This window comes from Portunus trituberculatus, chromosome 24 (genome assembly GCF_017591435.1).
Source record: "Portunus trituberculatus isolate SZX2019 chromosome 24, ASM1759143v1, whole genome shotgun sequence".
In the NCBI taxonomy this organism is placed as follows: domain Eukaryota; kingdom Metazoa; phylum Arthropoda; class Malacostraca; order Decapoda; family Portunidae; genus Portunus; species Portunus trituberculatus.
This window is the reverse complement of record NC_059278.1, coordinates 19,407,948-19,429,586: the sequence shown is the minus strand read 5'-3', so window position 1 is coordinate 19,429,586 and position 21,639 is coordinate 19,407,948. Positions and strand designations below refer to the sequence as shown.

General features: G+C 40.1%; 1 protein-coding gene across 2 annotated transcripts; it reads left to right on the top strand.

The window, feature by feature from the left end:
• Positions 1-1,413: 1,413 nt before the first annotated feature.
• On the top strand, positions 1,414-19,409 carry LOC123508133 (heat shock 70 kDa protein 4-like). Of its 2 annotated transcripts, XM_045261636.1 has the most exons (17): positions 1,415-1,691; positions 9,490-9,609; positions 10,239-10,440; positions 10,784-10,981; positions 11,252-11,383; positions 11,497-11,645; positions 11,944-12,199; positions 12,343-12,450; positions 12,711-12,860; positions 12,971-13,096; positions 13,549-13,632; positions 16,840-16,884; positions 17,497-17,661; positions 17,825-18,007; positions 18,289-18,450; positions 18,849-19,022; positions 19,181-19,409. In XM_045261636.1, exons 1-17 carry the CDS (start codon positions 1,585-1,587, stop codon positions 19,328-19,330), a joined length of 2,511 nt encoding a protein of 836 aa, XP_045117571.1. In that variant the 5' UTR covers positions 1,415-1,584; the 3' UTR covers positions 19,331-19,409. The 2 variants fall into 2 exon arrangements, with proteins under 2 accessions (XP_045117572.1, XP_045117571.1); XM_045261637.1 differs by lacking the exon at positions 16,840-16,884 and having other exon boundaries at positions 1,414-1,691.
• The last annotated feature ends 2,230 nt before the right edge of the window (positions 19,410-21,639 follow it).

The window sequence follows — 21,639 nt, the reverse complement described above, 5'->3', positions numbered from 1 at the left end:
AAAAATCTGTACAGGAAGCACCTTTTGGCAATATCATTATTATTACTTTTACACGTAACTCGGATAGCATACGAGAGAGAGAGAGAGAGAGAGAGAGAGAGAGAGAGAGAGAGAGAGAGAGAGAGAGAGACTTGTTTTCGAATATTAGCCAAGTGAAGGAGTCTAAAAATATTATTATATACTTGTTTTATTCTTATTTATCTTTTTTTTTTTTTTTTTTTGCCTTGTGCATAAGGAAGATTGGCTGATTGATTGACTGATTGATAACTTTATTGTGCTGATAAAACAATGATAATGAATGGAAGAACTCATCTCAAATGAAAAAAAAAAATAAAACTTCCTTTATCTTGGCTCATAAACTATGATGTATAATAGGTACGTACATACGTTTCCAATCAGAAGGAATAATAAATTATATCTTAAGCGCAAGGGAATCTATATACCGTATTTTATTTCCTGAAGGATCCAAGGAGAGATGTATGGTTTCAGGGATAGATCGAGCAAATATTTTCCCTCGGATCCGTAGCTTTTTGAGCCACTTCCTTTATTGTCCGCGTGTGCAAAAATATGTATTTGATATGTATATAGAAGAGCCGCAGTAATATGTCAAAAGACAAGGAAAAGATCATACTTTTATCATGTTCCACTAACTCCGAGACTTTAAAGTATATATCGCTCGATCGTTGGCTACGAATATTGATTTGCGATTTTGTAATAAACAGAATTGATACAGATGGTGTGTTTTTGTTCTAGCACTACTACTAATCGTTCAAGGGTAGAGATCATAACGAAATGTCTTATCCAATTAAATATCTCGATCTCACATCCTTGCAACTCTTACTGTACTACCACATCTATATTTTATTGCATATATGCTTTATTTGATAATACCTAAGGAAGTAGGCGTGTTCTGCTGGTCTTTTTTTTTTTTCCTCTCTCTGTGGACCTGGAATAAATAGATCAAACCATATAATTATTTCATCAGCTTGTCCACGGCCTTCTGGTATTTACTAGAAGGATGTAGGAAACCGTAGAAATTTCTGGAAAAAAATATTTCTCTGTTCTTCCTAATTGATGGATAGCTAGTTTTACAATCTAAGATGTTTAGTTATCTTATAAAAAGATATAACAAAGATATAATAATAACATAGAAAGTAAAAGTATGTAGAAGTTAAGAAAACAAAAATCCATGTAAGATACGTATAGGTACCACTTGATCTGTGACTGGCATGCATTAATAAGTGCTTAAGAGAGCTACAAACAAACATTACGTAGATCATGTAGATATATGAGAACAGTTAAAATGTTAAGAAATAATAAAAGCCTCCACACACACGTACAGAAAAGAAAATATAAAAGGTTGGTGTGCGCCGAGGGCAGCTAGTGGTTGAGCCTCACCGGCCTCGTGCACCAGCGTGTCCTCTAGAAATTTCGTCAGTGTGTCATGAGCGGCGAGTGAGGGAGAGTGAACAGAGAGAGGTTGAGCAGTGTGCTTTGGGAAGTGTCCTCAGCAACACGTCTGTCCGTAGCCTCTCCCGGACTCCGCAGCGACCACTCCTAGGGTAGAAACAGGCACGAGGAAAGATGTCGGTGATTGGCATTGACTTCGGGACAGACGGGTGTTACATCGCCGTGGCCAGACAGGGCGGCATTGAGACCATTGCTAATGATTACAGTCTGCGCTCCACCCCGTAAGTCCACTGCACAACACTACTTAGTGGTTCACAGATACCTACCCGATGTGGAATGGGTCTTAAGTGGCTATTTAACGCTCCTGGTTGATTTTTAAGACTCCCTGTATTTACTAGCCTGATTGCAGTAACACACGTCATTGCTGTGCTCTATTTAAGGCCAGGGATGTACTGTTTACTAGCCCATATATGTAATAGGTCACGTGATTACCTTAATAGGTCATGGAATGCTGCTGTTTACTACGTTGTGTTCTGGTGATCATTCTTTTCCGTTTCCTTGCTATTTTTTTTTTTTTTTTTTTTTATCATTCATAGTTTCGTGTGGTACATTTGTCAGATTACAATTAGTATAACTTTTCCTAGTATTACTTATTCGTGTGTGTATGTGTGTGTGTGTGTGTGTGTGTATCCCCAAACTCGTGAGCCAAATCCACTTCATTCCAGTTACGCTCTTAGTCGTATCCTCAAACCACCGTGTGGCTACTTCTTGACCGTCCTCCTTACTCCGTTGGTGAATAGTGATTGCGTGATTCCGTCTGTTGTTGGTCCGGGAATTCCCTCAGCGCCGTTTTGTTTCCGTGATGCAACGTTGATACGGATAATATTTGGCAAGATGTATACATGGAGATGCGTCGCTGTACTCTGACCCGTATGTTTGTGTTTATAAAGTAGAGCTATCGAAGGTGGAGATATGCAGGGAAGTTATGTTATTCAGAGAGAGAGAGAGAGAGAGGGTGGTGCATGCAGACAACACTACTCTCGCCTCGCTTCCTCCCCCTTCATCAATTCGTGTTTTGTGTCGCTTCGTGAAAACAGTCGCCGTCTCAGTATCGGTAATCCCCCCAGTGGTTACTTATTACTGTTTTATTTCCATTTCCCTGCGTAACCGTGATCGATTGTCACTTCCTGCTCCCCCCCACATGGTCACCCGGTGGAAGGTACTGGAACATTGCATAATAATAGATACCTGAGATACTTACGACCGGTTATTGTATTAATTCCACCCACTCAGTACATTCGTTTGCTGATAAGTAACGTGGGCGAAGTCAGCCGATCTTGTATATTTTGCTGTGAGTTAATTTCGTGTTTTATGTTTTTTAATGTTATATATAGTAGTGGGGATATTAATAGTATGTTTATGCATAGTTTAAATCTGTCTTGTGTGTCATGTTTATTTTGCTTATGTGATGCGATGGTGCTGGTGGTGGTGGTGAGGGAAAGCAGTTTGACACACCTGTACCCGTTACCATAGTTTCCTGCCTAAAGTGCTCTTAATTTTGATTATTGATATAGTTATTCTTACGTGCTATAGTTTAAGATATAACTGTGTGTGTGTGTGTGTGTGTGTGTGTGTGTGTGTGTGTGTGTGTGTGTGTGTGTGTGACTACCTGCTACCTACTATCTTTTACCTATTCATGCTACTATTTCATGTCACCTATACCATCATTGCCAGTATAGTATAGTGTGTGTGTGTGTGTGTGTGTGTGAGAGTAAGTAAGGGCAGGGCAGTCATGCACACCCACACTCCCACCTGTCTTGTGCCTGCCAGGTGGTACATAAATGGTGCAGATGCCATGGAGTCTGTAGCTTACCTGGCTGCTGGGAATAGTTAATGAAGTGAGGGAAAGCTTAAATTCAGTCTGCACATCACTCTTAACACCATTCTTTCTCCATTATCTTCATGTACAGTTATCTCTCCATCCATCTATCTATCTATTAATCTATATCTACCTATATCTATCTATCTATCTATCTCTACCCACAACATGATGGAGTCAGCCTTTCACTTCTCATACTTGTAATAAGGAAGAGGATTAGCTCAAACTATTCATATCTTTGGGCTCTCTCTCTCTCTCTCTCTCTCTCTCTCTCTCTCTCTCTCTCTCTCTCTCTCTCTCTCTCCCACCTGAGTTGTGAAGTGTCATCCCCAGGTGTGTAGGACATGAACCTCTAGAAAACCTTCATCTTATTAATACAGGGATATCATGAGGTGTCTTGTGCTGGCTGAGTGGTGTTCTGTTGTCATTATTTTCCTTTTTATGTTGTCTTTTGTCATGCAGAAGTGTCTGTCTCAAGTGTATAGGACATTGACCTCTAGGAACCCTTTATAGTAACATATAGGCATGTCTTGGGGTGTCTTGTAGATTGAGTGGTGTTTTGTAATCATTATATTCAGTTTGAGGCATCTTTTATCATTTAGAAGTGTCCATATTGATGTACCCAGGATGTGAACCTTCAGAAAGCATCCATCTGATTAAAACAAAGCTGGGAACTCATGTGAAGGGATCTTAAAGCATATAAACTTGTAAGACACTCCCACCACCAAGTAGATTAAAGGAAATGAACTCTTCCTCTCGAGAAATTAAAACAACGCAGATCCTCAGGAAGCTTCCATACAAGGGACTGGGAGAAAATGAACTTGTCATGAACCCAACCAATAGTAGCTACAGTTATAGGACTTTCATTCATTGCATATTCTGAGGGTACCAGGTGACATGGCTGAGGGGGATAGCAAGAGGATAGCATAGAATAAGGAAGGCATTTGTAAGAGTCACTGATAGAAGGGTAGATTTAAATGTAGATGCTAAACTTTCACCTTAGTGTTTCTTTGCTGTTACATTGCTCTCTTACTGTGTTTGCTGTGTTAATTTGCCATCACATCGTTCCTTACTGTGTTGGCAGCGTTGCTTTCCCATTAGAGTAAAAGCCATGTGTTAAGATAAGGCTTTAGATCAGTGGTGTGAGATAAGATAGAGCACAGATATGGGTCATATATGTAGGAGAGTACTATGTGGTAATCATTTCATAAGATACAGGATGCACCAGTGATGTATCTTCTCTAAGGGGAGAAAATAGTGAAGCTCCTTCTTTCTGCTTTTCTCTACATCATAAAACTCGTGTTCTCCTTCAGCCTCTTTCTTGCCATCCCAGACTACTTCATGAGAATACCATTACTACACATCAAAATGGTCATTGTTTTTATTACTTCATATGCCACTGGAGAAGGAAACCAAGGAGCAGGGAAGTGTCACCCTAGCATATATTATACCCACTAGATCTTTCCCTTCTTGTGATGTTAAAGTCATCCAGGCATCAAATTTGATAGTTTGTCATATGATTTCCTTGCATTGTCCTGTCTTTGCCCAATGTCAGGTATTGGTCAAATGGCATTACTGTAGCATTAAAGGGAACACATAGAGACCCTAGGTACAGGAAGCCCATGAAGAGTGTTTTCTTATACAGGTGAAATTCCAATGTCCATTTGTCTGGTTTTAAATCCCTTTGGTATCCTGTCACTATCACCTTGGTAGTGGTCACATGAATAGGGAAACAGCAGGTTTAGGCCTTCCCAGAATCTCATGCTTTATAAAGAGCTCATGTAAGGGGAAGTGAAGAGGAGACACTTTTAGGCTTTCATAGAATCATGTGCTGTTTTGAGAGGTTCTGTAAACAAGAGTGGAGAGGAAACAAATTGCACTTGTCATCTTAATTGAGGCTTTCTTAAAATCTTGTGCTGTTTTTGAAAGATTCTGTAAGCAAAATTTAAGGGTGCTGATTGCAATTATATATTATCTATGATGTAATGTAGAACATGGTGTTTAAGATTTAAAAGTAAGTGTAGCAATTTGTAACTCTAAGGCATGTTTAGAGGAAAGAATGAAGTGAAGAGGCTTAGCTGAGGAGCTGTAGTAGTGACAGAAGCATCTAAGAAAAGATTTGTTTAGACTTGTCAGTCAGTTGTGGCTGAGCACTGTGCCTCACACTGAGGAAGACAGCTTGGTTTTATCTCTGTTGGATCTGATGCTGTGAATTACATAATGAATGAATGAAAGCATGGAACTACTGACCACAGAGGGAAGGATGGAGATAAGAGTGTGGCTTGTGTTTGATAAGCAAGTGAAAGTTGGTGCAATCTGTGAACATGTTGGGTGGTGAGTGGGCGGGAGGAGGTTGGGTGGCAGGCGGTGTGCTTTCCCTTGTGGGCCAGATGGAATGATATAGCTCCAAGCTGTCACAATGCCTACACTAGTGTGGTAAAAATACTGCTGGTGCATCTGTTTGAGTTCAAAGCTTTGTTTTATCACTACTTGGCAACCTGGCCAAATTGCAGAGTCACTTTTATTTATTTGTTTATTTATGCACACAAACACACCCGTAAACAGTTTAGTGAGGCCACGTGGCAGTTGGTATTAAGAGATCTGAGGTGGAGTAACATCCCATACTTGTTGGTAGTACATGGAAGGTGTGAGGGTGATGTGTCTCTTAATTAAGCAGAGACATGCCTCACCTACTGTGTCCCTGCCAGTGCTGAAAGTTGTCTGTGGTAGAAATGCTAGGAGGTGAATTCTCATGAAGTACAGAACATGATTGGTGTGCTGTGCTGCATTAGTTGGTAGGACTTCATCTGTCTTGTTCCTTGCATAGTAACGTGGTGGAGGTGACAGTGTACTAAGTCTCAGAACATGGGCAGTGGTAGGAATGGTGACTAACTAAAGCAGGGAGTGTTATGGTGCAGCAGTGGTGGGAGTGAACAAGTCCTCCATGCATGGTAATGTGGCATAGGTGACAGTGTCCACGTCAGCAACATTGGCTCTGTATGATATTGCTGGTTTTCACTCTGCATACTAATGACTGTGGGATTCACCTGCTGGCATTATATAGCGATAGGTGTCTCACTGCATCACATCAGACCAGGGTGAGGCTGGTGCACAGACTAGAGCGTAGATATGGATTGGTTGCATAATGAGATGTGATTTTAACATATTGATTTACACTTGATTAATTGAAGGGTTGCGAGGCACTACTCTTATCTCAAAGTTATCGTTACATTTTATTACTTTATTATTATCATTATTATTATTATTATTATTATTATTGTTGTTGTTGTTGTTGTTATTATTATTATTATTATTATTTGTCATAGTAGTAGTAGTAGTAGTAGTAGTAGTAGTAGTTCCCGTGGTCTCCGTTTACGCCCACACACACACACACACACACACACACACACACACACACACACACACACATGTATACGTCTATCTGTTTCGGAGCGAGTTTCGAGGGCAGGGCTGATGAACGATGGTGGTGTTTGGCGGCGTGTAGGTGGGCGGAGAGCGGAGGATAGCGGCAGGGTCACCAACATTGAGAAGGCCAGATTGGGTTGTGGCCCTCGCGTGGGTTTTCACCTTCACCAGACGAAGTGAGAGGGGCGCGCTTAATGTAAAATATATGCGTTCTCTTAACGTAGGCGATGAAAACAAAAACACACACGCATGTAGACAATACGCATCTGGCAGGGTTGAGCGGCTAAGCTGGTGGACGAGACTGTTACATTAGGGGGCGTTTTTCACTGGCAGACATCAAGGCGTCTGTAGCCACACGAGTTAGCATGGTCTTCTCTGCGTGTGCTGGTCCATCTCGTTCATTATGAGTGACCCATTGAGATGTTACGTAAGAACTGGCCGCTATTTCAAAAGGCTTTATTTGAATTTACACGCGTTTTTTTTTTTTTTAAGGTGTCTAAGATCCTAGAAGCAGATTGACAAGATTTCTATATTATTAACTGGAAAAATAACATTCCTGAAAACCCGGCTAATCATCTTTGTGGTCTGAAAATAGTTTTAGTGAGAGCAAAGCCTTTCTGAATACAGAACACTCATAAATGTTTGTATAATCACGTTCATCTTTTTATCTGTCGCGTCGCTCTCTCATTAGCCAGTGAATTGAGGGTGGTGGCACGTTGGCTAGGGTTAAGGAGGGGAGACAGCTAGGTTAAAGGATCTGGACTGGTTAGCCAAACAAGGTTAGAACTTGAGAGTGGTCGCGGCGGTGGTGGTAGTGGTATTGAGGTGACGTCACGACCACTCAGATGCTGACTCACGCGGCCAACCTATCTCTACCTCCATCATCCTTCTCATTCCGCCCTCGCATCATTATTACGGGACTGTGGGCAAGGATGTGAAGTGTTATGTGTAAGGTAGCCCAGTGTCTGCCAACATCCGCCTCGTCCAGCTCTCCATTCACCGCCGCGGCACACTTGACACTAACTTCAAGCGATTAGATCCCCCTTTGTCAGTAGTTAGGACATTCACGCCCATTATTATCGCTGCCTGTACGCAGTCAAGATAAGAGAGAGAGAGAGAGAGAGAGAGAGAGAGAGAGAGAGAGAGAGAGCATCATATTTTTCACGGGATAGAATCAAGCTTTACTTCTATGAAAATTATAATGTCCTGTATAACATTTGCGAATATTGCTTGCACACAACACTCCTTATAATAAATACACTGTTTCCTTCCTCTTTCGTGTGTGTGTGTGTGTGTGTGTGTAGTAATCATAGGTGAGTGATATGTAGCGTCGCAAGGCACGGGTCGGGTCGGCAAAAGCAGCGATGCGGGGAGAGAGGGCTGGGGCAAGGCTGGGGCGGGAAGGGATCAGGAAGGCGGCGATGGAGGTGTAGTATGTGTGGCATTTGTCAGCCTCCGGGCCAGACAGCGGGGAGTGTTGTGAAGGAACGAGGGGGGCGGGGGTAGGCGAGAAGAAGGTTGTGATTACATTAGCAAATGAAAATATAAACAACTTGACCGAAGTGTGCGTTTGTTTCTCGTGCGTGATAAGTTGAAGACAGCTGACTTGCACCCTAGTGAATCAGAGAGAGAGAGAGAATGTTACTATGATGTAATAGTGCCGGCGGGTGGCAGTAGTAGTAGTAGTAGTAGTAGTGGGGTGGGAGACGGATTTTTAGTCAGATACCGGTTGTAAGAAGTAATACACCCTGCACGGGGTTGGACCTTTCACAAATACCTCTGACTCACCGTCTTAAGAGTTGCCACCTACCCATATTCTGAAGCATCTAGAAAGTTTTTGCAAGCGCAGGTGGTATTACTCAAGGCTTTCATTCTGCTTTCTTTGCATTTCCATGATGCAAGAGGGACTGAAATAAACCAACCAAACTCCCTGACCCTTTCCAACTTGAGTGAAGGTAGAGGAGACAAGTGGTTTATTTACTATTACTTGTGTACCGCTTGTAGATGCTGTTCAGGTAGTGATGCACGTGAGGTTGTAATCAGAGCACCAGCACACGTGTTATGGCAGCAGGTGAGTGATGACCTCCCGACCCAGCGTGCGTCTGCCATCATAGTACACATGCGTTAGTGGGTGGGGGATGAAAGAGCTGTACAAGGGGAGAAAGTTGCAGAGGTTGAGAGGGGCAGGTGACACTAAATAAGGAAGAGGTGCCTGGTGTGTCTTGCCAAATTTATCCCTCCCCGTAGATGTGGCGGGATTAATAGTGGCTAAAATCAACACTTGGGGAACTTACCTCGCTCCTGTGTTATGTGGCATCGTTGGTGTGTGTGTGTGTGTGTGTGTGTGTGTTCTAGCATCTCGTGGATTAGTTTTGCCCATTATAATGCTATAATTAGAACACGAGGCGGGAGTCAGCTGATAAGTTTATCTTTTAATGTTTAAATGATTGCTTTGTGTGGGCATCAGAGAGAGAGAGAGAGAGAGAGAGAGAGAGAGAGAGAGAGAGAGAGGGCTTTAATTTTAAGATGAGTACAAAAATATTTTTAGCTTGGACAGACTCAGGCTATGAAAGTTGATCCGTAATGTTTTTTTTCTTAGTCCCTCCTTATATAATGAACTTGTGACCTGATGCTGTTACTAGGATGATGAAGTTCACAAGTACTAAAAACCTTTATTACCACCACCACTACCACCACCACCACCATCATCATCATCATCACGATCACGATCACGATCACCACCACCATGGATTCACTGATGCCTTCTCTTGCAGGTCATGTGTTGCCTTTGGGGAGAAGAACCGTATCCTTGGCGTGGCGGCCAAGAACCAGATGACCACAAACATGAAGAACACCCTCCATGGCTTCAAGAGGTTATTGGGCCGTCACTTTAGGTAAGCAGCAGCAGCAACAACAGAGGGAATGGTGGTGTGCTCACTCTCCCTTCCTTACAATTGTCAGTGTTGCAGTGGTAGGATTGCCTCATGGTGTGTGCTGCTGGTCATTTGAAGAAAAACAGCAAACAAACTGTACATTCCCAGTGTAGTTTCAGTAATGGGTGATATTTTGAGCTGCCATATTTGTTATTTCCCAAGCTAACTCCTCTAGCCTTGCATCAGAGTGATTTTATTTTGCTGTTTTGTGAGCAGATGACTTCACTTTTACCACTTGAATGTCCTTCATATCTGGAAACTTTCTTCACCTTTGGATGGAGACGGTGAACATTAAAACATTTCTTTGTATACTGTACAAGCTTCAGGGATTAAGAACAGTATTGGCTGCTAAAAGGATATAAGTGCATGATTGTATTTGACAGACTGAATTGAGAAAGAAGGGAACTGGGGACTCCTTGACAAATGCATGTTTGTATTTGACATATTGAAAGGAGGGCACTGGAGACTCCTTGACTGGGAATGAACACAGCTTAACCTTACCACCTATAGACCCTTTCATAGTCATACACGCTACACATCACTCGTTGCTATTGAAGAATGATTTGCTAACATGGGGTTTTATGTTCCAGAGATCCAAAGATCCAAAATGAGGTGTCTATCTTACCATACCGAACTGTAGAGTTGCCGGATAGAGGCGTGGGCATTGTGGTGCGCTATCTGAATGAGGAGCACACCTTCACACCGGTCCAGGTGACTGCCATGCTCTTCACCAAGCTCAAGCACACGGCGGAACAAGCTCTTGGCATCAAGGTCAACGATGTAGTGATTGGGGTGAGTGTTGAGCTGTTATGGTTATTGCTACTTGTTGTCATAGGCTGTATTCTGGTCAATATAGTCTCTCTCTCTCTCTCTCTCTCTCTCTCTCTCTCTCTCTCTCTCTCTCTCTCTCTCTCTCTCTCTCTCTCTCTCTCTCTCATCTGTAATAATCTTACAAGGAGCAATTCAGAAGAGAAGGAATGTTTAGTATGTTAATGTGGTTATGGTACAACTTTAGCATTATACTGTCAGTATTCTTATTGTAATTAGAATTGAATCTATGAAACACTCATTGGGTTATTGATCAACACAACACTTAGCACAGTGCACAATTCTCCTAATAAAAATGTTGCTGCAGGTACCTGTCTACTTCACGGATGCAGAACGAAGGGCTCTGCTGGATGCAGCCATCACTGCTGGCCTTAATGTGCTCCGTCTTCTCAATGAGACCACTGCTGTTGCCCTCTGCTATGGTATTTATAAGCAAGACTTGCCAGCACCTGAGGAGAAGCCCAGGAATGTGGTGTTTGTGGACTGTGGTGCTGCCAATATTCAGGTGAGTGAAATAATGTTGTAAACTCTTGTCTAATGATAACTTTGAGACTTGGTTTTGCTACATGTTGTGACTGATTGCATTAGAAGTCATGGCTGGCAGTAATTTGGAGATAATGAATGAATGCAGAACGTACCACAAGGCTAATGACATTGACCTGTACGATTCATCTAAAATAAGCTAGTTTTATGTTGAGTAATATAGCTTATTTCTGGGTACTGGTGATAAATATAACATGGATGAGGTTTGCATTATTGAATATCTCTCTTCCAGGTGTGTGCTGTAGCATTCAACAAGGGAAAGCTCAAGATGTTGGCCACAGCTGCCGACTCTAATCTTGGAGGGCGGGACTTTGATCGCCTTATGGCCCAACATTTTGCCAACGAATTTAAATCTAGATACAAGGTAAGATGATGCACACAACCCCAGGTGGAATGAAGGCTTAGTGTTTGCGTGTGTGTATTGGCTCTGTGCTCATTTCCATAGAATTGTGACTCAGGAGAGTGTTCCCTCTACAGATTGATGCCTCTAGCAACCCCCGGGCTTGGGTGCGCTTGTGCTCTGAGGTGGAGAAGTTGAAGAAACAGATGTCGGCCAATTCCACAGATCTTCCAATCAACATTGAATGCTTCATGGATGACAAAGATGTTAGTGGAAAACTCAACAGGTAAGAAAATGAGATATCTGTCTGGAGAACATTCATCCTCATCATTATTATGACAATTACATCAACATTTTCAATGCAACTATATTCTCCTTAATTTCTAATGATGTACCCCAAGGTCATGCTGCTTATTATTCACTTGCTCTGTGAAATATGGATGTCAAAATGAATTGGCTAACAAATTATAAGGCTATAGTGTCTTTGTGAATTGTAGTTTGACCTACAAGCATGAGATCAAGATGTATTAACATCTAATATGACATCAGTGATCTAGATAAATATGTAAGGAAATCTCACACAGAACCAGCGTGGAAGAGATGAGTTCCCACATACTAAGGCGTGTTGAGACTACCCTGCAGCAGTGTCTCTCCGACTCTAATCTTAAAGTGGATGACATCACCAGTGTAGAGATTGTCGGAGGCTCCACTCGCGTTCCTTCCATCAAGCATCTCATAGAAAAGGTGTTCAAGAAGATTCCCTCCACCACACTCAACCAGGATGAAGCTGTGGCCAGGGGTTGTGCTCTCCAGTGTGCTATGCTGTCCCCGGCCTTCAAGGTAACCACTACTGTCACCCTTTTGTAACTCAAGCATTGGTGTGACTTGTTAATGCAGATATCAGTATTGTGTGTGGGTGTTATTCTGATGGAAGGTGGGTCAAGATCTTTACAACTATGACAAACTTTTCTACCCATGTGCAGGTTCGGGAGTTTTCCATAACAGATGTGCAGCCATACAGCATCCAGCTGGTGTGGCAAGATGAGTCAGGACAGGAGGCAGATATGGAAGTCTTCCCCAAGAACCATCAGGTGAATGGTCTTTTTGCAGCTGTTGTGTCTTCTGGTTCAGTCTACTCTTGCTACACATAGGTGTTCTCAGTAGAAGAGTCCCTGCTAGCTCAAGACTCCATACATTTTCCTTGCAACTTTCAGTTTTACTTTTATCCTTCCTCAGACAATTGTGATTTTCTAGTTTTTTAGCTTCTTTAATATGTAGAACTACAGTAAAAGTTTTTTTTCCTTTGGCTTTTATTCATGAAAGGTACCTAAAATCACAAGTTTTGTTTCAGGTACCATTCTCAAAGATGTTGACCTTCTTCAGGAGGGAGCCCTTCACCCTCCAGGCCCAGTACACCCAGCCATCCATTTTCCCTGACCCCATCATTGGTCACTACACCATTGAGAATGTCAACCCTGGGCCTGAAGGAGAATGCCAGAAGGTAAGGAAACTGCATTGGAACCTTTATCTCCTTTACTCCATTCAGTATTCTTGCAGATAAGTGAATGAAAAGCTTTATTACCTAAAGATAATCTCTGAATCTCCACACAGGTTAAGGTGAAAGTTCGAGTCAACCTTCACGGACTGTTCACCATTGCCTCGGCCTCCCTCACAGAGAAGAAGGAGACTGTGGAGGAGCCCCAAGAGACCATGGAAACTGAAGATAAGACAGACAAGGTAAGAGAGGATTGTGTCACATGTGAACTATATGTTGAGAAATGATAAGTACTGGATTTGATGGCTTGTAAGGTAGACATTTAAAAAAAAAAAGTCTCTAAATGAACCTTGCTACACACACACACACACACACACACACACACACACACACACACACACACACACACACACACACACACACACACACACACACACCTAATAAGAGAAGGCTTCAAATGTGATGTCTTTGGTTTATATTCAGAGTTTAAACCTACCTATTTATCCTTTTTTTTTTTTTTTTTTTTTTTTTCTATATCTGCCCAATCTGAGGTACATCTTATATATAAGCCATCAAATACAGTAATTTTTTGTCATGGAGGAAAGAACACTTGAGGGAAGGACACAGTGTAGGAGTGTTGGGACTAGGGTGTTGAGCTTTTGCAAAATGATGATTATGTTTTGTGTCTATCAAGGCTCCTGCCGCTGATGGACCTAATGACTCCCAGGAGGCGCCATCTGAGAACCAGGCCCCACCTGAGGAGGGTGGCCAGCAAGAAGTAAGATTTGTACATTAACAATACTGACGAACTAAAAATGATGGCAAGCCTTGGAAAAATTTTGCATCTTCAGATCTAAAACAGCTGATGCTTTCATCAAGATCTAATCAACAAATTGGTATAGGCCTAGAAATGACATACTTTTAAGCTCTAAACAGTTATTAAGATGCTAGTCTGTTAAGTTATGCTTTCATGGGACTCTAATTAGCTTACAGTATGGATATTAAGGTGTTACATTACATTCAGATAGCTTATTTGTATTCCCTAACATAAAGAAGGCCTAGTAGTTTGCATTTATAGTATTATTCCAAAGGGAAGCCTATTGCCTCTAGCTTAGTAGGTAATTGCTTGTTGATAGAGATGTACCGATAACAAAATTTAGGCCGATTCCGATACCACCCAATTGGGCCGATACCGATACTACCGATACCGATACTACTACTTATAGTGATTACTGCACTGGACACCAGGATGAGTTGGTGGACGGCGAGCGTTATCAGATGGGAGGCTTTGTAAGTCCTGAGAACGTTTGTGAAATAGGAGCAATTCTAGAAGCTTTTTGAAGCCATTTGCAAAGGTAAATTACTCAGTAATTTGAATGAATGTCTTCTCAGTCTTCTGATTCTTGTCAGTTATTTTAAATTCTTACTTCTTACTCCTTTAGCGACCATTTGGTCTTGTGCATTTTCATTATTAATTTTATTGACGATATTTTGGCGATCAAAAATATTTTTTAAATTATTAGAATAAAACAGACACAAAATATTAGTAAAAGAAACTCATTTTGATGTGTATGTTTCTCTTTAATTAAATCTGACATCCTTTGATATTAATTCATTAGACATTAGTAGACCAATTCAGAAAAATGAGCTTTCACCTAATCTTTTCAATTAAATAGAAAAAGTTTAGTTTATTCTAAATTTCTAGTGTATTGCTATGATCTTAAATAATTAATATGCAACAAATTATACACAATGCACATGATTACAAAACAGAATCGTTACTTTCTTAGTTATGGAATTTTTACATCCTTAGGTTAACACAAGTAACTCAAAAATTAAACTTGCATTAAAATTAATATACATATATAATTCGAGCTTCCACCTATTCCAGTATGATATCTTGGAAAAGGCTAGCACTAGCACTGTTAATTATAAATCAAATAAGAATATGCTGTTATTTACAATAATGCAAAATGCCTAAATATATATATATATATATATATATATATATATATATATATATATATATATATATATATATATATATATATATATATATATATTTTGCATATATATATATATATATATATAATATATATATATGTTTTTGAACTATAATCTAAGAATGTCAAACTTCAGATATTGAGAATCCAACAAAATATTTGATATACAATATATATATATATATATATATATATATATATATATATATATATATATATATATATATATATATATATATATATATATATATATATATATATATATATATATATATATATATATATATATATATATATATATATATATATATATATATATATATATATATATATATATATATATATATATATATATATATATATATATATATATATACCAAATCCTTTCCGATCGTTCTATTGCTGCTGTAGTAGACGGTCACTGTTCTTCCCTAAAACTATCAACAGTGGTGTTCCACAGGGTTCTGTCCTATCACCCACTCTCTTTCTATTATTCATCAATGATCTCCTAAATCTGACTCAATGCCCTATCCACTCCTATGCTGATGATACCACCCTGCATTATTCAACAGCGTTCAACAGACGCCCAACCCAACAACAATTAAATGACTCAAGGCGAGATGCTATAGGACGCCTAACTTCTGATCTTTCACTTGTTTCTGATTGGGGCAGAGAAAACCTGGTTTTGTTCAATGCCTCAAAAACTCAATTTCTACAACTATCTACTCGACATAACCTTCCAGACAACTATCCTCTCTTCTTCAATAACACTCAACTTCCCTCTCCTCTACATTAAACACACTCGGTCTATCCTTCACTAAAAATCTAAACTGGAAATTTCACATCTCTACTCTTGCTAAATCAGCTTCCAAGAAGTTAGGTGTCCTATGGCGTCTTCGTCCATTTTCTCTCCCTCCCAGCTGCTTGCTCTGTACAAGGGCCTTATCCGCCCGTGTATGGAGTATGGCTCTCATGTCTGGGGGATCCACACACAGCTTTACTAAACAAGGTGGAATCTAAAGCTTTTCGTCTTATCAACTCTTCTCCTCTAACTGACTGTCTTGATTCTTTAAGTCACCGCCGCAATGTTGCATCTTTATCTGTCTTCTACCGCTGTTTTCATGCTGTCTGCTCTTCTGAACTTGCTAACTGCATGCCTTCCCCCTCCTGCGGCCTCGCTGCACAAGACTCTCTACTTCTTCTCATCCCTATTCTGTCCATCTTCCTAATGCAAGAGTTAACCAGTATCTTCACTCCTTCATTCCCTACACTGGTAAACTCTGGAACTCTCTACCTGTGTCTGTATTTCCACCTGCCTATGACTTAAACTCTTTCAAAGAGGAGTGTCAAGACACCTCTTACGTTAACTGGACCCTCCTTTTAGATTTTTTGTTTTCTCTTTCTACTTCCTCTTAACAGGGCCTGGCAACCAGCGGGATTTTTTTTTTCCAACACTTTGTTTGCCCTTGGCCAGTGCCCTTGTAATGTAAAAAAAAAAAAAAAAAAAAAATCATTTTATTGGATTCTCAATATCTGAAGTTTGACATTCTTAGATTATAGTTCAAAAACCTAAGCATTTCACCTGTGTGAACTTTGTGTGGGTGGAGGAGCAGCGTCTGACTGAGAGACAGTGAGTCGTGAGAATGCGTGGTGACTCATGACCGACCATGTGACAGAATGCCGGGATTCAGCCTATACGCGTTTCATACACGTCCAATTTAGAGGTGGCTTATTACCACAGAAAACAGTATTCTATGACATACGGTAATCACCACGGAAACTTAATACGCCGTATTATATTAATTTGGTATCATCAATATCTTATATTGAATATATCACTAAGTAGTAAATTCCTTTTAGGTATCGGAAGTATCGGCATAAAATAAACCGATACCGATACCCAAAAAATGGGCCGATACCGATGCATCGGTACATCTCTACTTGTTGACTAATTGTACATCCTCCTTTTCCTTTATCTATAGAAGATGGACACAGAGAAGCCTCCAGAAACACCACAACCAGCAAAGGTACAGCACCCTAGCCTGTTTCATGCTTTCACACACTGCTGCTCCTCACCTGTAGCTGATAATGATGTTAGCTTGTACTCTCAGCCTGGAGCACCATGACTCTGTTGCTCATATTCTCAAACACTTCTGTGCTTCACCTCCAATATTTCAAAAGGCTTTATCTAAATTTACACTAGTTTTTAAAGTTTTTATGGTTCTAGAGGCAGATTGATAAGATTTCTAGATAATTAATTTGAGAAACACTCTTGAAAACCCTGCTAATTATCTTTGTGGCCTTGAAAAATGTGGTGAGTGCAAAGTGTTTCTGAATATGGACCACATGTGACATGTATTAAGGATGTAATCATTGACTATGACCATTGCTGACTGTATCTTTAAATGCTATTGTACATGCTGACTTTACTAGTGGGTTCATCCATGGATCTCATTCCAGTATTAATAGAGGCGACACTACAATACTCAGTACTTGATCTGTAAAGACTGACAGGGCTGGCTGACATCAACCTTACAATCTGTTATGACTGTAATAGTTGTTTTATCAAGTGTTACTGATATGTCAATTAATTTTTTTAGCCCTTAGCATACCTGACCATGCTGTTGATTCATGCTCAGAATGAAAGTGGAGAGAAGAAAGGAAAGAAGTGCCTGAAGACAGTTGAGCTGCCAGTGAAGGAAGTGGTGAAGGCTCACACTCCCAATGATCTTAACATTCTGGTTGAGCGGGAAGCCCAGATGGTGCAGGCTGACAAACTAGAAAATGAGAGAATTAATGCTAAGGTTAGCTACCATTATATACTGTATTTGATTCATGGAACTTAGAACAAACATCTATATACTGTGATTCAAATGTTTGCCCTCATTAAAAAGAACCTTTGAAGGAATGTACATGGTTAGCCTTTTGTAATTCTACTGAAATAGAATAATACAACTTTCTTTACAGAATGCTGTAGAAGAATACGTGTATGACATACGGGGAAAGATCCACGACGAACTAGAAAAGTATATTAGTGATGCTGACAGAGATAAGTTGAGTATCCAGCTTGAGGACACAGAAAATTGGCTGTATGAAGAGGGTGAGGATTGTAAAAAACAAGTCTACTTGGACAAGCTTGCAGATCTGAAGGTAGGTGCTGATTTTGTCTCTCCATTACCTTATACTGTACTTTTACTTTGATCATAATAAAGGAATACTGGTAACATGATAGGAAGTAAGGATTGTAGACTTGAACTTCTGTTTTCATCAACTAATGTGTAAATTAGTCTGCTTGAAGTTGCATTAATGTCCATGAACATTTCTTCCATTGATTCCTTGCTGCCCATAACCATAGGCTCTGGCAACACATTAAGATTTGAGGGAATATGCTTGTCTTTGAAGTCGTAACTGTATGATGGTAATTCCAACAGAAACAAGGAGAGCCCATCAAGACCAGAAAACGAGAACGCGACGACCTTCCCAGGGCATTTGAGATTCTGTCAGGCTCTGTCCAGTTGATACGTAAGGCTGTTGACCTCTTCAAGCAGGGAGATGAAAAGTACAACCATCTTGAGGCTGCACAAGTGGAGAAGGTAAATCAACATACAGTTGTATTAATGTATATTTTATGAATAGTAAAAGTTTGTTCTGCAAGATACTCCCCATGTATAACCTGATATTAGTAGTTGTATGCAATGCAGTCACTTTTTAATGAACATTCATAGCTGTAAAGGTAACAGATGGTCTCACATTTCTATGATTTATCCATTATTCAAGGGCAAAGAGTTTAAATTTTTGCTTGAAGTAATTGTAACTTGTTTAACAGTAATGAGGTAGCAGTAGGAGATGCAGTGTGCTTTTTGTTGGTGGTACATGTTATTTTGGCTCTTTTTAATACAGGCAGTACAATAGTTGTCAGTTGACATTCCCACCCTTGAATAACATTAATTGCGGAGTACAAGTTATTGAGATGCATAACATTGATTTTCAGGTTGAAAAGGCCATTGAAGAGAAACAAGACTGGGTAGACAAGCACCTTGGCCTCGTGAGCTCCACTGCCCTTCATAATGACTTGCCTGTCACTGCATCACAGGTCTTGTCAGAGAAGGGCACCTTTGAGGCCCTAGTCAATCCTATAATGAATAAGCCCAAACCTAAGCCTAAGGTAAGTGATATACCCTTTTTACATTTCCTGTTTTAAAAAATCCTGTATAATGTAACATGTAGAATTTTAGTTAACAGATTGTGATGAGCCATGATGTGTGGAGTGTGGGGATCAGAGTAGTCAAAACACACATTGAGGAAACTCCCTGCACATTTCAGGTTGAGGAGCCTCCACCTGCAGATAAGGAGGGAGGTAAGAAGGCTGAGGGAGAGCAGTCTAATGGCCCCAAGGTAGATGAAGAGCAGCAGCAACAACAGCAACCGCAGCAGACCCCAAATAATCCACCGGAACCCATGGATGTGGACTAAACCTTCTCCAGCCTAGCAATCTCACCTCTTGTCAGAACAGCTTCATCACCAATCCTTAATAAACTTGGTAGCCCTTAAAGGATGTGAATTTTTTTTTCATTTGAATGATGTACATCTCAGTTGTGGTGCCTCAAAGGCAAAATGAACAGAGGAGTGCTTGGCTGCACCCCAGAACAAGGTACTTCTGATACTCAATACTTTGGAAAGGAAACCCATTTTGAGGTCCACCAAATCTAGTAGGGTCGGTGAGTTTTATGTTTAGTCCGTATTGTCAGGTGACGGGTGTTTTTATTTATTTATTTATTTTTTATACTGACAATTCCATGTTTCCAGAAGCTTGTGACCAGATAGTACAGCACAGGGTAATCATATCACTGACCTATGATGTGGTGTGTGTTGAGGAGCAGGTGATGTACTGTGCCCCTTCTAATGAATTATTAAATGATTAGTGTTTAGTTTTGAGTCTAGATGGAGCACTTTACTGTTAAAACTGATCGCAAAGCAGTTCTTTACAGCATAGGAAGCATTAATATTTACTGTAAATAACCAGACCGTCTGCTGAGTAGATCTCGACTTCATATTGAAGTTTTTGAGTTGTACAACAATTTTTTATCATTTATTATTAGCTTCAAGCTTGAGTTTGACAAGGCTGGGTGAGGTGTGGAGCCAGATTGTCATCTATTACCAACATTGATCGGTGGAAACATTATTAACTTGAGTTACATGAATAATTACAGGATCATGTGATAAAATGTCTTTAGTTTGTTGAGGCAATTTGCTGTGCTGTTGGTGTGGCCTAGCTAGCTTGTTTGCGGCTCTGCCTCTTGCACTACAACTGCAATCATTCCACTGTATCTGCTTCTGTTGTTTGCTGAATGTCTGAGTATTAAGAATTTAAGTTTGCAAAGTGTGTTCTTTCCCTGACTACTAAGATGTGACCAACCAGGAACTTGACTCCCCATAATATACAATGTGGGTAATAATTATTGGGTGAAACTTGACTCTGAACAAATAAACAGGATTTGTCAGGAACATGCACTTACAATATGTGGAATGTAGTTAGAACAATACCATTAACATTTATGCTCTTACAGTCAGAACTGCAGGACACCATTTTTTTTATTTATTTTTGTTTGATTATTTTGATTGATTGATTTTTTTTTTTTTTTTTTTTTTTTTTTTTACCCCACTATCTTTCATTGGTATAAACTATGACAATTGCGCCTTTACATGTAGTACTTAATGTGAGTGACAAGTTTCAAGTCACTGGTCATCACTGAAGAGTCCCCTGTTGATCTAATTTGCCTCATGCACATCACTGAAGCCTGTGATAAAATAAAGCCTATAATGAACACTAACCTCTAGAGATTCAACCTTTTCTATAAGATTTGTTCAATGTGGAAGTAATGTAAAAGTAATGGAGGACACCATAAATGTGCCGTGAGCATCTCTGCCAAATCTGCAGTATAACACAGGTAGAAGGGAGTGGACTGGGAAGTAACATTGGGAGTCATTATTACTACAAGACTGGTAATGAACAGTATGTGTGCTTAGGTGTCCAGATTCGGTTTTTACGTTCACCATAATCTTTCATGCCATAGTTATCTCTGCTCGCGATCTGCATTAATACTGGAACAATTTAGTCGTACGGTCGTACCATATCATAAGGAGCTGCCAGACTCCCACGTGTGGAAGTATCGTAATGGTAAAAGTACCAGAATTTTCAAAACGAGTTGTAACGTATATACTACAAAAATTTGATAGTTCAATTAATTATGTAAAAAATGCCCTCTATACATGTGTTGCGTTTTGTTTGGCAATTAATCAATGTTTGAGTTGTATTGCTGGACACCGCCTTCCTTCCCTTCACGGCAGTCAACACTCAGCAGCACGCTATACTTACTCAAATGGAGTCGACTGGCATCAAGTTAATTTTTGTTTATTTTCTTTTTTTATTATTTTTTTTAGGAAGATAACTGCATTGTTTAATGTGGCACTTGAAAAGCAATGACAGGTGTAAAGGATAATGGGTTATACATAATCACTGTAGGTGCCAGTGCTATCATCAGAAGTTTAAATTTGGCGCCTAAATTGGTATTCTGTGACAACATTTTCAACTACATGATGGCTTACAATACTTTTTGTGTTTATTGTTAATTATATATTGCAATGGTATAATATTGTAGTAGTTGCTGCATATTATTGGATGGGGAAGAGAGTGTTTATGGCCTTGTGGGTCGGATTCTTGGTATGTGGTTGTGAAGCTGTGATTAGTGAGCACAGGTGTCTTCTGCCAGCTTTGCTGGCTG

What these genes read in the sequence shown, in the direction of transcription:
- LOC123508133 (XM_045261636.1), top strand. Translation starts at nt 1,585, where the DNA reads ATGTCGGTGATTGGCATTGACTTCGGGACAGACGGGTGTTACATCGCC. An exon ending in AATTTAAATCTAGATACAAG is followed by an intron (nt 11,384 to 11,496) that starts GTAAGATGATGC and finishes TTCCCTCTACAG; the next exon opens with ATTGATGCCTCTAGCAACCC. An exon ending in CTGAAGGAGAATGCCAGAAG is followed by an intron (nt 12,861 to 12,970) that starts GTAAGGAAACTG and finishes ATCTCCACACAG; the next exon opens with GTTAAGGTGAAAGTTCGAGT.